The following is a 15,403-nucleotide window of genomic DNA, read 5'->3' on the forward strand; positions in this document are numbered from 1 at the left end:
GGCTTGGCTTTGCTCCAAGCACTCATGTAGTTAATGACAAAATCAACAAGAAGCAGGGCCCAGCTACTAATAAAGCAAGGTAGGAAAGGTGATGATGTGAAGTCTCAACACCAACCAGACCTCAAAGACAGGTTAAGAGCCTGACATGGTGGGGCCTGCCTGTAGTCACAGATGTTCGAGAGGCTGAGGTGAGAGGATTGCTTGACTCTAAAAGTTCAAGGCTGTGGTGAGCTATGATCACACCACTGCACTCCAGCCTGGGTGACAGAACGAGATCCCATCTCAAAAAACAACAATAACAACAGAAAAAGATGAGTTGAGATCAAGGCCATCATCAAAAAAAGAAATTTTGATGGGATTTGAAAGGACAGAAATGTCTTCTTTCCCCATCTGTTCTCCTTTTTGTGTGTGTTCCAACTTTCCCTCCATCTCCCCAAAACACATTGAATTTGCTGACGATCTCCAGGCCTATTTTAGAAATGGACAAGTCATAAAGGAGGGGTTTCAGGAGGATGAGAAATGATGAGGCCCCAAGTCAGTTTTCTGAAGATCCCAGGACCTACAACCTCATAAGGATTCTGACAGCTGGGCTAAAATCTAAGACACACATTTGCTTTCATCCATCAAATCTGTACTATTCCAACTAGGAAGCCTCCTTTGCCTGGAGATGGTGTCCCCATTTGGCCCTATATGCTTCCTGCTACACAAGTTCATTCCTAGAGACCTGACAATAACAAAACAAAGTGGAACAAACATGACCAGGAGGCCCTTTGGGGAGGTCAACAGTTAGCATTCATTAGGGGAGGGCTGGGGCCCTTTGTAGAGACACTGCACATGAACTGGTCTGGGATAGCTTCTGTAGCTGACAATGCTCTGATTATTGATAACGTCCAAGTCACTGGAGCTTAGATAATACAAGGATCCCGGGTAGGGGAGAGGGCCTTTTTCTGTGCTTTGCTTGAGAAAAAAAATAAAAGATGCCCTGGAAGAAAACAAGCTGATAATACAGTAGAAACCTGTAAGAATCGTCTGAGCTCTTTCTATGTGTCCCTATGTGTCCATTTCCTTCCCTAGAAGGTGCAAACTCACAGACAGAAGAATAACACTGATAGACTACAAGGTTTCTATACTCATAATTTTTCCTCACAGGACCTACCACAATGTTGGGTAATAGACATCAGCATTGTAGAAGGATTTATAACAGTAAGGGTGAAAACAAAAAGGACTTTTAGGCCTGTTTCAATCAAAAGAATGAAGATAATCAGAGTCTCAGAGTTTAAAGGAAACTTAGAAAGATGGCCTTCTAATTTCCTCATTTTACACACAAATTTGGCAATGCCTGTTGGGTAGTCAAGATGGAAACCAATGTTCTGGGGAGATATTAGCTGTCTCTTGGTACTTTCATTGGTTTATTTCTGTTGAGACCATTATTCCATGATCTAGAAATTAAACAAATTGACTCCATTTTAATTTTATAGTCTGTTATACTAAGCTGTTCAACTCTCAGCCACTATCCATGGGCTTCTCTGCCTGTAGCTGATATGCCCTATTATAAGGTTAGCTTGATGACAGTCATCCTAAAAGAAAAAAAAAAGCACTGGTTATGGTTAAAGTGGCTTATCGTTATTTTATCCATCAATACTATGGGAGATAGCAGGCTTCTGACCTAGCAATCTACTCATCCACTACGTGATCTTGGTCAAGGTCATCTCTGTTTCTGTGTTAATTTCATGTGTTAATGAAGGATGATAATTCAACATGTGCCAGGCAATCTTTATATATGTATTCACTCACTGAATTCATGCAACCACTCTGTGAAATAGGTCCTTATTATCTCCAGTTTATAGATGGCAAAGCTAAAAAATAGAGAAGTTCTGGAACTTCCTCAAAGTCACATGGCAGTAGGACTTGATGTCCATGCTGGGGACACATAGATGAAATGAGATGATGTTGGTGCCTTGAGAAGTGCAAAGACTCAAACACACATAAGACATTACCCTTATTATGGACATGAACATCCATTTGGTGAACATGTCAAAGCATGACATTACCAGGACTTACTTCCAAAGTTTCCAGAAAACTCACAGATCTCACCCTTGTATCTGCCTGCTCTGACGTTCCCTAGAATTTCAGGCTGTAATTGCCAACAAGATCTCTTAGTTCACTGCACAGTGAGGGGAATAACTTTGGAATCCCCTCATATAGAGAGGAGGGAAGGCAGGAGATGTCTGCCTGCTTCCCATCTTCATCTTAATAGAAGATATTTGTGAAGGAGCAGTGCTTCTAGCAACCAGCCCCTTGCAAATTTCACATTCATGCCCCAACTTCCAGACCCTGTGACATGACCTGAGCCCCTTTCTCCCTGTCCTCATTCCTAGCATAGTTGTGGCTTATATTTTCACCTAGAATCTCTCTTCTCTGTAGATCATTGTGCCTCCTTTCTCAGTAACACCTGTTTAGGGCTTTGGTTTTAAAGCATCCCTGCTGGATATGTTCTCTCAGTTGGATACATTACAGGCCATATGTGGAAATTTACTCATCTGCACTGAAGAAATGGCCAGATCAACCTTGACAAAATGCAGAGAGGATTTCAGAACCATTCAAAGGTAAGGGAACAACACTTCATGCAGCCTGAGAGAGCTTTGAGAACAATCAGGAAAGCTCTGCCTTGGCTTCAGCAGAACGAACAGAATAATGGCTCTTGATAGGAAATAGCCAAGAGACATTCAGCTTTTTAACACCTATAAGTGGCAGGAATCATCATTTGGGTGCTGCTGTTGGATCGAAGCTGCCTACCTCGAGTCAGAGTCACTTACCCTGACGGTCATAAAGGACCTTGAATGTTTCTCTACCTTTGCACAAGCTGATGTGCCCACCTGCAGATGGTGACAACTCTCTACAACAGGCCACTTTCCTCACATTGGCCCTGCCCAATGCATTGATGTTATGCCACTCTGACTCACAGCAAACTAATCATGTTTGCTGAAATTAATAAAACTGAAAGTGAATGCCACAGGTCCTTGATTTTCTAGAGCAAATGCTCTACACATGGCAGTACCCCTGCCTCTCATTTGAAGCATTGGTGGATTTTTGCCTATGTGTTTTTTTTCAGTACTTTGTTTCCAGATCTTCTTCTCCATAATTCATTCTTCACAAAGAATATCAATTGCACCTACCAGTTGATCATTTTCTAGTTCCTTTAGTCATGTCCCTGTTTTCTCTTACATTTTTTCCCCTCTTCATCTTCCTGTGCATCCCAGTTTTTTTATGTTTACATACATATACTATACAGTAAGCTGCTGCTTAGAAAGTTTTGGGAAACTTCATGGATCTGGGGCAATCTGGCTTCTAGCACATTACCAATTCCTTTAAGGGTTGAGAACTCCTTCATTTATTCATTCTTTTACTCATCAAATATTTACTGAACTGGAATCCTTCAGGCCATTTCCTATTCAAGTATTCTTGCCAATGTAGCAAGCACAGCCAAGGATGTCAGCATGCTACATTTTTGACCTGGGAGGGAAGGAAGGCAGCCCCTGGGTCCTTTCTTGACTGAGTGCGATCCAGCGGGCTCCAGCCCAGAAAGCTGACACTGGCCAAAATGAAGATCATTTTAACGCAAGCAGTCAGCTCCCTTCCCAGAAGATAGTCCATGCTCTATGGTGTGCAGATGCCCATCTATACACTGTCGAAACAGCTGGTGCAGTGTGAGCTCTGGGGCTGGACTCTTTCTCATTTCATTTATAAGTCTCTCAGTGCAGTTGATCATCCCTAATGCAGATCTGCCTCAAAAGATCCCACTTTCAGTTTGCATAAGGTTTTCTTCGCAGCTCTGGGAACATTTGGTGGGACTCACTGTACTGAGGGGCTAGAATGAAAGCTTTCAGATTTACTAGAAAAGGCTGGGGAAGTTTTTTCTTGCTGTTTCCCTTGAATATGAGAGACTAGCTCCTCCTGAGGATGACCAAATGAGATGGTCAGAGAAGAAAGGCCACTTTTGTTAGTCCTGCTCAACTGAGCTGGACATCAGAAGAATGTCCCCTCAGAAGAAAAATCTATGGGCATGTGTAGTGATCTCTCTCCAAAGCAAGCACTATCTAGCAATTTACAGAAAGGTCTTTGCAATTCCCTCTGAGCTTTCAAATTCAAGGGTCTGACAATGCTAGATTTAGCTCTGTCCATTTAGATTCCCTTTGGGAAAAAAAGGTCAGCTGGGGAAGCAGAGCCCCTGTAAGCAGACGTGGCAATGGAGGGTCCCCTGACTATCCAGGTAATTCAACACGCTGGTTTGGGAGAAAGCCCCAGAGAGAGAAGGACAACACACAGCTGGTTGGCTGGGTGCATTTTGCCACATTGTGCTTTCAGAAGTTGGCATTCTCAGCATGCACAACCTACCACCGTGAGGGGACCCAGGACTCAAGTGCTCTTCCATGCAGTTTTAATGACCCTCTGAGGTCCACGGTGTGCACAAATGCCACAGTCATGGATGGTGACATAAGAAAGAACACAGACAAAGGTCTTATGCACAAAGCAGTAAAACCAAAAAGAAAATTGTGCACAGTACCTAGAATTGCCACGACTTCTTTAGGACTTTATGTGGCAGTACTTCACAGGAAATGCGTTTTGTATTTCCACTCGAGAAGGTTAAGCGGTTGAAAACTACAGTGGATTTTCAGTGAATGGGATGTGAAGCACTTTATTATTTTTTTCTCCATCAATGTAAGAAGACCTGCTGACTTCCTGAGAAAGGAGGAGAAAAGTCTCCTTGCCACATACAGCTATTTAAAGAATAATTCCCATGAGCTCTAACTGAAGCTACCACCCACAGCAAGAACCAAGAGCCTCAGGGCTGGTTAGGTGGCCCCACTGGTGGCTCCCACTTGCTTTGTGTCTGCTGCTCTGCCTGAGCCAATACTTCACACCAGCAGGTGACAGCTGTCTGCCACCTTCAACACGCTCAAGATAATGAGACATATTTGAACTGGGGAGGACAGTGAGAAAGAAGGAAGAATACGGGTTAGGAAAAGGAAACAGAAGGAGTAGATCCCCAAGGCCAGGGGTAGTGGATGCAGTCGGGTGGGTCTCCTAGTCCTGGGCCAGAGGTCAGGAAATCTTCCTCCAATAAGAAGGAAACTCTAGTGAACCCAGCTAGGAATCACAATGGCTGCCAGGTCAGCTGGGGAGAATCAGGCTCACGGAATTCAACTGCTCCAGAGCCACTAATTAAACTGTCTTAAAAGGCTGTAAGTTCTTGGATTCGCATTTGGGTAATGTCCTTCAGCTGCAGGGTCCTGTAGACTATAGCTCACGCCTTCCTTCCGAAGGCTTCTTAGAGCAGCTGGGTGCCGGCCCTCCCACCACAGGCTCCCTTTGTCTCCTCCCTGAGAGGGGGGCTTCCAGCTACCCCCTAGCCAGTCCCTTCCTCCCCTGCAGCCACAGCAGCCCTCCCAAAACAAAGCCTCTGTTGGGCCATTTCCCTGATCAAACACCAATATGATGGTGTCAAAGGACTTTCTATCATATTACAGACTAAGAACAAAACCCTTGGCCTAGCCCCTGCCAGGAATGGGGCCCCATTTTACCCTTCATGGGGAGCTCTACTCTCTGCATGCTGAGCAAGTCTTAAACTCCGGCCAAATTGGGTGACCAGCTGCTGCACAGTAGGCCCCCTACTTCCTGAGAAAGGAGGAGAAAAGTCTCCTTGCCACATACAGCTATTTAAAGAATAATTCCCATGAGCTCTAACTGAAGCTACCACCCACAGCAAGAACCAAGAGCCTCAGGGCTGGTTCTTGTTAGTGTCCCTCCACACTGTCCCAAGTTTGTATTACGAACCTCACCTTTTTCTCCTCCCTTGTAGAATAAGTGACTTATCCATCTCATTCAACTGCAAGAGTAACTAAGCAACTCCACCGACTCCACACACTGTGGAGCCACATGGCCTGTGTTCAAATCCCAGCTCCACCAATCACTGGCTTTGAGACCCTTAGCAAGTCATGCAACCTCTGTGCCTTAGTTGCCTCATCTGTAAATGGGGCACATTGCAGATGTCTCAGTTTACAGTTGTCTCAACTGCCAACAACAGTTACTTCATAAGGATTAAATTAATATTTGTAGTTATAGCGTCTGTAATGTAGCAAATGCTGTATAAGTGTTAAATTTAACCACAACAAAAACACATACACACATCTTCCCTGTGTTCTCAGAGTAGCTTGCACACAGTAAGAGTAGATACTACATTGGCCAGGCACAGTGGCTCACACCTGTAATCCCTGCACTTTGGGATACCAAGGCAGGCAAATCACGAGGTCAGGAGTTCGAGACCAGCCTGGCCAACATGATGAAACCCCATCTCTACTAAAAATACAAAAAATAAAAATAAAAATTAGCTGGGCGTGGTGGCGGGCACCTGTAATCTCAGCTACTTGGGAGGCTGAGGCAGGAGAATCACTTGAACCTGGGAGGCAGAGGTGAGCTGAGATCGCACCACTGCACTCCAGCCCGGGTGGCAGTGGGAGACTCTGTATCAAACAAACAAACAAACAAAAAGAGTAGAGACTACACTAAGCCTAGACTTAACATGAATCCAAGTCAACCAACTAGCCATTCCCTGGTACTGCCGTGTCAACAAGCCTCACTCCCTCAGCGATGCAGTACACATAGAATACAGATCTCTATGCGTAGTGACCCCATGCTAAGAAGACTAAAGCATGACCCTAGCCTCGAAAGAGAAATACAGTTTTTCAGCAAATGTTGGTAGTATGCCTCCCTCTGACTCTCCTCACCCATGATCATGACCTGCTTATAATTTCTACGTCCACTCCATTCTGGTTTCCATTTTCAGCTGCTCTGTGCTTGTGGCTTCTAGGCTTCACTGGGAGTCAACGATCCCAAATTTTAAGATCTTTCCAAGGAGCATGCTGGCAAATGTCCTAAATGTACTGGGCCAGATGACAAGCATCCATCTCTGATGGAGGAATTATCCAACCGAGATGATGGGCACCATATGAGAAGGAGACTCAGAAGTCATGACACAGACCAGAGGTGCTGCAGACCCACTGTCTGTTTCCATCCAGGTGGGAAAGGAACGCAGGGTGCAGTGAAGTCTGTTTCACTGCCCCCCAAGCCTCTCTCGAGTGACTTTACACCATTATTGGTCTGACACTAATTTGAGACAATGCCCAATCACATCACAACAAATTAGCCACAGACATGTGATAGCCATCAACTCAGGGGGCGATCCTGAATGCGGGCTGGGGGATTCCCCAGCTCCATGAGCTGCACGCTCCCACAGATGTTTCTAAAAGCCTCTTCCCAGAGGCCCATTTAGAGAGAAATTAAATGCAACTTTGACTTAATTAACGTTTTAAATGATAATGAATACAATGTAGATTCATAGGAGGCATTTACATTGTGTTGTAAAATTGATAAAAATTTAATAACTCTTTGTTAATAAGTTATGTCTCCCCAGACCCATAAAGCCTAAGGCACTGCAAACTCCAGACTGGGTCTAATCGAGGCTCCTGGTGCAGGTGGAGGAAGGAGGCAGAGATGGACTTGACATTTGCTCCATGCCTGCTCTAATTCAAACCTCTGCTTGTTCATCAGTACTTTATTTCATACAGTAAAGGTCAGGATTTGGGCTCAAGGCAGAGCCTTGACAAGAAAGCTCAAGTGGAAGGCGGGCTGGCCCTGGCATCTGTCGCCTGAGATAGCGGAGGAGGACGGAAGATGAAGAGCTAACTGGCCACATCTGCCCTCCACCATGGAGGTAAGCGGAAGCATCCACTGCCTGGTGGTAGAGGCTGTCAGGGTGAGTATTCTGACAACCGGCCACTGTCCCGAAATAAAAAAGAAAACATAATTTCTATATCACCTTGCATAAGGGCCTCTTCTGGGCTGACGTGTGGCATGCCAATGCCTTTTCTAGTTTGTCCTTAAAGAGCCAAGTCACTTATTACTGTGTGGTGTCCCTGGGAGGAGAGGTGTCTCATGATGGGGTATACACAAAGGACCCTGTCATCTTCCCTCATTCTGACCTTTCTCCTTCTTGTTTCCCAATCCTGTTTCAAAGAATTTCTTTTGAGAAGTTGGCTGCCTTTTGCCTACTGTTCCTGTCTCCTTTCATTTACCTGCAGTACATCTTCATAGTGTATTCATCTTCAGGTATTCAATCATACTCTTTTTTTTTTTTTTTTTGAAGGTGGAGGAAGCATAACAAGGTGCCCAAATCCAAGCCAGTGACTTTACTAGACACTCAACTGAAACAACCAGCTATTTATTCAGGAGGAAAACCTGGTGTGTTGGGAGCTCCTGAGAGACAAGCGACGTAAAGGATCCTTCTCAAAGGCAATTTTGCCTGAGCATGATTTCTGCCTTACAACGCTGATTTAAGAAGCTGCCTGCTGCATAGACTGAGCTAAGGTCCACAGGAAGGCGTATTTCCAATCAACCCATGACTCAGTGTAGCTGCCACAAAATCAAGCAAGAAGCACTGGCTTCTGTAGCCTTGCCTGCTACCAACAAGAGTGCCCTAAGAAGCCCAGGCCCCTTCTAGGCGGCCACTGAGCCATCCCCTGTGACTAGGACCTCTTAGGCCGATGTGCCACCCCGTTTTTACTTCTTGCAAAGAAGCACAAAGGGTCAAATCAGGACACAAGGGCCGGAGTAGCTAAAGAGGCAGGGGAGAAGCCAAAGGCTCTGGTAGTGCTTGGTGTGCACAAGTGTAATGGATATTGAGAGAGAGAGAGCACTCACACCGACATAGCGAGCATGGGAAGACAGGAGAAAAAATGGAGGCCCAGATGAACGAGCTTTAAATTAAAAGAATACATGAAAAACTATGATTAAATTGATTTCTGCTTAGTATCTTTGGCTCTCCTTTTTCTGTCTTTTTCTCACTGGTAGTCGTGGTGGAAAGAGGGGAGTCATTGATTTTAGGGCCCAGAAGTGAAATAAGCAAACAGAAGTTAGGATTGGGGAGTTTGAGGAAGTCACCCAAAACTGCACATAAAGGGACTGAGATAATTATAGGCTGTTGATTTTTAAATGCAGCTAATTAAATTAACGCTCCCTTTAACAGGTGTGGGGGACTGTCAGGGTAGGGTGTGTCCGATTACAGACATTTTCCTAGAGCTGTTTCCACCCCCTGCCCTTGTATCTGATTTTATGTACTTCAAAATGCCATTAGTTCACTCAAGTGACTTTAGTTCTATTGACAATGTTAATTCTCTGCCTGTACAAACCAAAGGCTACTCGGGATAAGCTGATTTTTGTTTGTTATCTGACAAGACTTGAGATTACACTCAACTGATTTTGGTATGTCTCCCTTCAACCTAATCGTATTGGACTTCTCTCAGCTTAATCATCGGAGGTGAATGCCTTCTTGTATTATATTTATACCCGAAATAAAAGTCATGTATAATTTAAAATTAGCTACAGTAGTTTGCAAAAGGATGCATGTAATTGTGCAGGTTTAAACTATCAGTAAATTGAAAGGTCAGTGTGAGTGATCACACATGTACTTTAGCCAAAGCTGGTTCCAAGTGCAAGTCTAAAGGTCTGCTTCTCTTCTGCCACATGATTAATTTGTTTGTGCCAGAGTTACTGATGCTTTGTGACCAGAATCATGTCAGGCAGGTCTCAGCAGGTTTGAATCAATATGGTCCTACGTTGTCACTGCATCATAATTTTAATTGTCCCTTTCTATTACACTTAGCAATCAGATAGCAGGCAAGACTGAAATAACAAGAATAAACTTCTAAAGAGACAGAAAGGTTTATTTTACAAAATTATAGTGGGAATAAATCGTCATGATTGGAATCTACTTCTAGATTCACGTGTGTGTGTATGTTGCTAGACACACATATTTTACATTTAATAGTACTAGAACATAGCTACTTGTGAAAAAGCCTAGGCCCATACCATCCTGGTGTCTTTTGAGAGAGCTGGGACTCTTGCCCAGGACCATATGAAGTGGAAACAAAACCAAGATGATCAGAAAATGACATTCTATGTGCTGATTCTAGCCTACCATATTGAACACTTCAGTCTTGCCAGAAATAAAATCCCTTTGTGATGAATCCTTATCAGTCTCAATTTGCCTTACTTTTCTGACACTTTTTTTTTTTTTTTGGTCTTTCCTAATCTAGTCCTTCCCCTCTGATGGTCTTTTTGTCAACAGTCTGGCCTTCCATCTCCTCCTGACTTCAACAGGAGACAACTATCATCATAGCACGTGACTTAACAACCGATGCACGGTTAATAGGCCACACCTCCAAAGAGGGGTGCACCCAGCAGGCAGCCCCTGCTGTTAGCAGGCAGGTTTTCAGAACTGTGTGAACACTTTTAATATATTACCATTCCTCTGGGAACCAGCTACTTTTCTTCCCACTTCAGAAAACACATAATGAGACTTTGTGTTTCAATTTAACATCCCTTGAAAACGGAAATCTTTCCCCTTATAAGAAAAAAATATTAGTAAAGAGGGAGACGAAAGGCAAGAGAGAAATGAATTAGGCAGTCTCCAAAGCACACTGGTTCAACTGGGAAACTACGACCAAAGCAGCTCCGTAATAGTATAATGACCTTTAATAAGTGTCTTGGGAAACAATACAGCCCTCGCATGAAAGACAAAGGGCAAAACCCATCATGGCTCTGCTGACACTAATTCAAAATGATTTTCAGAACAACTAAAGAATGTAAGAGAAGTAATCTGATCCGCCCATCTGACCTCACTTTGATTCAAGGGCCCTTCTCCTGCCATTTCTAATTGTCAAACCCTCTACATTTCACATCTGTTCATATTTAATGAAAAGCCCACTCTCACTGCTGCTCTTGAGTGAACTTGCTCTGTCAAATGGGCACCACCCATCTCCACCACCAGTGAGGGATGCCTGGGGATTGCTATTGGAGCGCTGCCAGTGGAATTTCACGTGGAGACAGACATTTTTTTAATTGGAGAAGAGGGGCTTATGTGAGCCCAAGAAGGGGCTCAAATTGGAAAGGATTTTTCTAACTTATTAATAATGGTCAAAGGTGAGTGGTCCCACATAGGGATGGATGAAATCTGCTTTTGTTTGATGGAGTGGTGACGGCAGGATGACTGATGAAACAGAGAAGGCAAACCGCCCCCTGAGCTGTCAATACCAGTTAAGGCTTCAACATGCAGCCCAAAGCTCCACGTGTTCCCTGGTGGGGGCTGATTTTGGAGGCATAGGAGGGACAACATGCCACTCACAGAATGTTTCTCAGAGGATGGGACAATCCCACCCCAAGTTTTTCTTCTCCCTGGCCTCCATCAATGCTTGGATTAAGTTGCACAGCTGAGAAATCCCTCTAATTATGGTTTCTCTTGGATATAATGAAAATTACACATTCTGGGCACCATGGGGTCTATGCAGGGGACATAGAGTTTGTTGTGATTGGTATTGTTGGCTAGTGCCAGGACATGCCCACGGGGCCCTAGCTCAGAGCCAGAGTGGCTCCTTTCTTTTCTCCACTGAATCTAGGCCAAGGTTTTAGAGCCTGGTGTTTATTTAAGAACAGAAGTTGCGCATTAGGCAGAGGGTAACCCGGGTGGCTTATGGTTACTTTCACCACCATCAATCAAAAAGATGGGACCACATTGTGCCACCTCAGGCCCTCCTCTGCTCGTCCTCCCAGCACCTGTCTTTGAACTTTGTGTCTTACTGCACATAGTAGACAGATGGGTTCCCCGTAGTGGCATATAAACCACGAAGAGCTCTTAAGGGGTGAATAAAGTGATAAGAATTCATATGGCAGCATCCAAGGATTTTAACAGAAACCTTTCCAAGGTTTTAGGCCCATGTGGCAGTCCACAATCCCTCTCCGTGCAACCTCCTTTAGGTATTACTTTGAAGTGAATTCTGTCCCTTGGCACCGCTCTGGAGGAACAGGAAATCGTGAATCAGAGAGGATGACTCTCCGGTCCTAGATCAAAGCTTTCCAAATGCCTCTAATACAGCTCGGGGCACAGATTGTGCTTCACACTTGAACTTCAGGCCCAAACATCAGCACCCGGCATGGCACACAGTGATGTCCCAGCTCCGTCAGCCCTAGAGGCCTCATGGATCCCTGCCACACAGGCGCACTGCACTGAAACCAGCCTCAACACTGGCACAGGGGAGTCAAGCCAGTTCATTTTCCATGGGAATAAATGCTTAAGAGCTCGATGCTCTTCTTCCTCCTGTCATCAGTGTACACCTACCCCTGCTGGGGGAAGTTTAGCTAAACCAGCTGTGAGCACTTGGAAGGTGAGAGGACAGAAAGCAAGAGGTTAGCAATCAATGTGTTGGGTGCTTTAAAGAGGAAAGGATGAAGTGCAGAGATGAGAACCATCTCCTACCTTCTATGCTACCAAAATGTGAAAACACAGTTACAGTTACACTTCCAGTAAAGCCCTGCAGTGGAACCACAGCCTCTTCTGCCCTTGGACCAAGACCACAGGCTCAGAGTCTCAAACTGGCGCTTCCAGGAACTTCACCGATGAACCATATCAGCAAAACAGCAAAGTCTATGGTGAAGGCAAGGATAAGGGAGGTCTCAGGGAACTGGCACATCTCAGCCTTGCCAGCTACTAGCTGCATAACCTTGACAGGTTCTTTAAACATCTCTGAGCTTGTGGATACAAAGAAGACTGACATCAGAGGCCTTTGACATGGACTCAGGGAAATCACAGAGGTTTCTGACTTACATTTTTTGCTGGTATTTGGAATCACAATTGCTACAAGACACCTTAGTTATACAAGGACTACATTGTTGGACAAATAAAAGAGATTAATAAAGCAGTCCTTTAAAATAGTCATCTTTCTGAGAAAAAGCTCTGGAATCCACCAGCCCATGCAGTCTGACAGACACAGAATACTCTTTCCCAGAACACAAGACAAAATCTGGCACTGGAGGAATGAGGCACAAGTCAGAGAGACACAGTAAAAAGAAAAAAAAATTACATATATTAATATATATACACCCATCTGCATCAAAACTCTGTTGCATTTTGGGAACGATCTAATAAACTATCTAAGCTCACTAAAAGCAATTTAATGCTAGAGCTGGCTTGTTCTCTCTACACATTTTCCTTCCTCCCTTTGATACAATTCAATTTAGAGCCACTCCCAAAATATTAAGATGTACACTTCCACATATCTCTGTATTAATACAGTAGGTGATATGCTGTCACTTTAATTTCCATTTATATTTATTTAAAGGAGAGAGAGGAAAGATATCACCAGACGGTAATATCACAGTCCTGCAGGCTATTACAAGAAGCACAAGTTAAGAAAATCAGAAGGGAATCCTTCCTCAGCACGTCCACAGAGACACAGGCAGCTGGGGTAACATGTCACCACACAGGAATTCACACTGGGAAAAAGACATCAGCCCGACTGACTCACAACCACAAGGCACAGCACAAGACAGGGATGATATCACAAGACAGCACAAACACGGAACGGCGTGTGTCGAGGTTAAACTTACAGGCACGGAAACTGGTGGAGCAATCATTAACAGAGACAGAAGAAAGTGGGAAGGCTCTCTCAAGGGTGTCCACGTTACCACGCACACGGCCTGACATGCACGAGCAGTCACGCTCAGAACGTCCGCAATCAAAACAACATGCCCGTCTCATTCTCTTGTAGATGGACATCTTGGCTATAACCGTGTGGTTGGATGGAGGAGAGGAAGAGCGGCAGTTAATGGCAAGGTCACACACAGCAAGGCAGCTGGAAGGGAGCTGAAGGGATTTAACACAGGTCTTAGTTCACTTTAACAGTCTTGACCCAGAAAAAAATGCAGAGTGATTGTTGGTAACAGTTTGGTTGTACATCAAAAAAGCAGCGAAAATATAAATTGCCTTTATCGTCCCCCAAGGCTGTTGCACATGATTTTCCTTCCCTAAGTAAAGCGGTGACCACAGGAAAAGGGCATGGCTGAATACACTCGGGTTCTTGAATGGGAAGAAGAGCAAATTACAGACAGCAAAAAATGTAACAACACTTTTCCCCTGATACGATTGATGCAGGAGGACAAAATATACACACTGCCAATCAATTAAATTAATTGCTTATTTGGCACAATAAATGGTCTTCGCAAGATGCAAAAACATCTAATATGTAGGCTTTCTAATTTCCATCCATTTCTGGGCATTAGGCAGAGGCTGGGACAAGCTTTCATCAAATTAGATGGTAAACGATTACGTGTTAATATAGGATCTGAGGATGCCTTTGCTGAACTTCCTGAGAGTGAGCTTACATGATGGCTACAGGAATTTAAATTTACTCTTGACAGAACAAATATCCAAATCTGTCCATATAAGAAATGCAGCTACTCAAGACTAATGTTGCAGATTTCACATTAAAGGCAGCTCACAAATAAGAAATCACCAAAAGCATACGAGATGTTGCTCTATTGGAATGCATTTAGCTACTCATGGGTGTATTTTTCTGCTTAAAGCTGAGAGGATCTGAATATCGCATCTGCCTTTCTCTCCCCACCCAACAGAAATTCAGGAAGCAATCAGGCTAGTGGATAATCATATTCTTTTTTTTATATATATACAGAAAATATTGGCCAAAATCAATTAAAAATGATAGAACATGAAATAAAAGAATGGGTTTCGTGTGAAATATCTTAATGCAATTTGCATGCAGCATTGATAGCTCTTCTAAAGCTGGTATGGTAGGTTCGGCACTGCCTGGGGATCCAAACTGCGTGGTAACCTATAAAAGTTGCTGGAAGTCAGCATCGTAGTTTCCAATGCCCTTCCCCTTTGCCATTCAAGCCAATTTATATTTCAGTACAAGAGAAGGTTTTTGTACCTCATTTTGATGCTACAACAGGCAAACATGTTTGCTTATCACTTAGCATGAACTGGCCTGCTTCTCTCACGAGGTGGGAGAAGAATTCATATTTATTCTAAGCACAACCGCCAAACAGTGAAACTAAACTGAGGAGGTGTTTCTCCTGCATCCACACCTTCCATTTTGAAAGGTCGTTTCCCCCCGCCTCTTTCTTTTTCTTTGGAGAGAATGGTTGCACTCTTATTTTAAAATATGGCTGTGGTTTTGCCCTCTTTGAATGTTACAGTCACCAGGAAGAGGGGTTTTAAATCTCTCAAATGGGTCAAGTCCTGTTCTAAGACCTTTATGACTTGCCATACAGTATATTTGTCAAGCAAGGGTAACGTTATGATTGTGAAGAACAGGCACTGGGGGAGATGAATGAGAGATCTCTTCAGCAGCAACTCCATTCTTGTAAACTTGGCTCACATTTTTAGTGACATGTTCTTTTAGTGTCCTAGCTAGTCTGTTGTTCAGATCATCATGCAGCCCCAGCCCTGTTCGATAGTGGTATATCATTCCTTTGAGCTTTAGCTTTTACCAAA

The 15,403-nt window shown here is 44.0% G+C and overlaps 1 protein-coding gene across 29 annotated transcripts in view; it reads right to left on the reverse strand.

Moving 5' to 3' along the window:
* Positions 1-15,403, reverse strand: part of KCNMA1 (potassium calcium-activated channel subfamily M alpha 1) — a 768,447-nt gene that overhangs the window by 116,166 nt on the left and 636,878 nt on the right. For 14 of the 29 annotated variants that reach the window (XM_037727278.1, XM_037727276.1, XM_037727295.1 and 11 more), the window contains one exon: positions 13,498-13,671. The exons of the other annotated variants lie outside the window; for them this stretch is intronic. In XM_037727278.1, the coding sequence (XP_037583206.1) occupies positions 13,498-13,671 (174 nt within the window). The remainder of the gene's footprint in view (positions 1-13,497; positions 13,672-15,403) is intronic. 29 annotated transcript variants of the gene reach the window in all.

Source organism: Cebus imitator, unplaced genomic scaffold, assembly GCF_001604975.1.
Source record: "Cebus imitator isolate Cc_AM_T3 unplaced genomic scaffold, Cebus_imitator-1.0 Scaffold11, whole genome shotgun sequence".
Classification (NCBI taxonomy): domain Eukaryota; kingdom Metazoa; phylum Chordata; class Mammalia; order Primates; family Cebidae; genus Cebus; species Cebus imitator.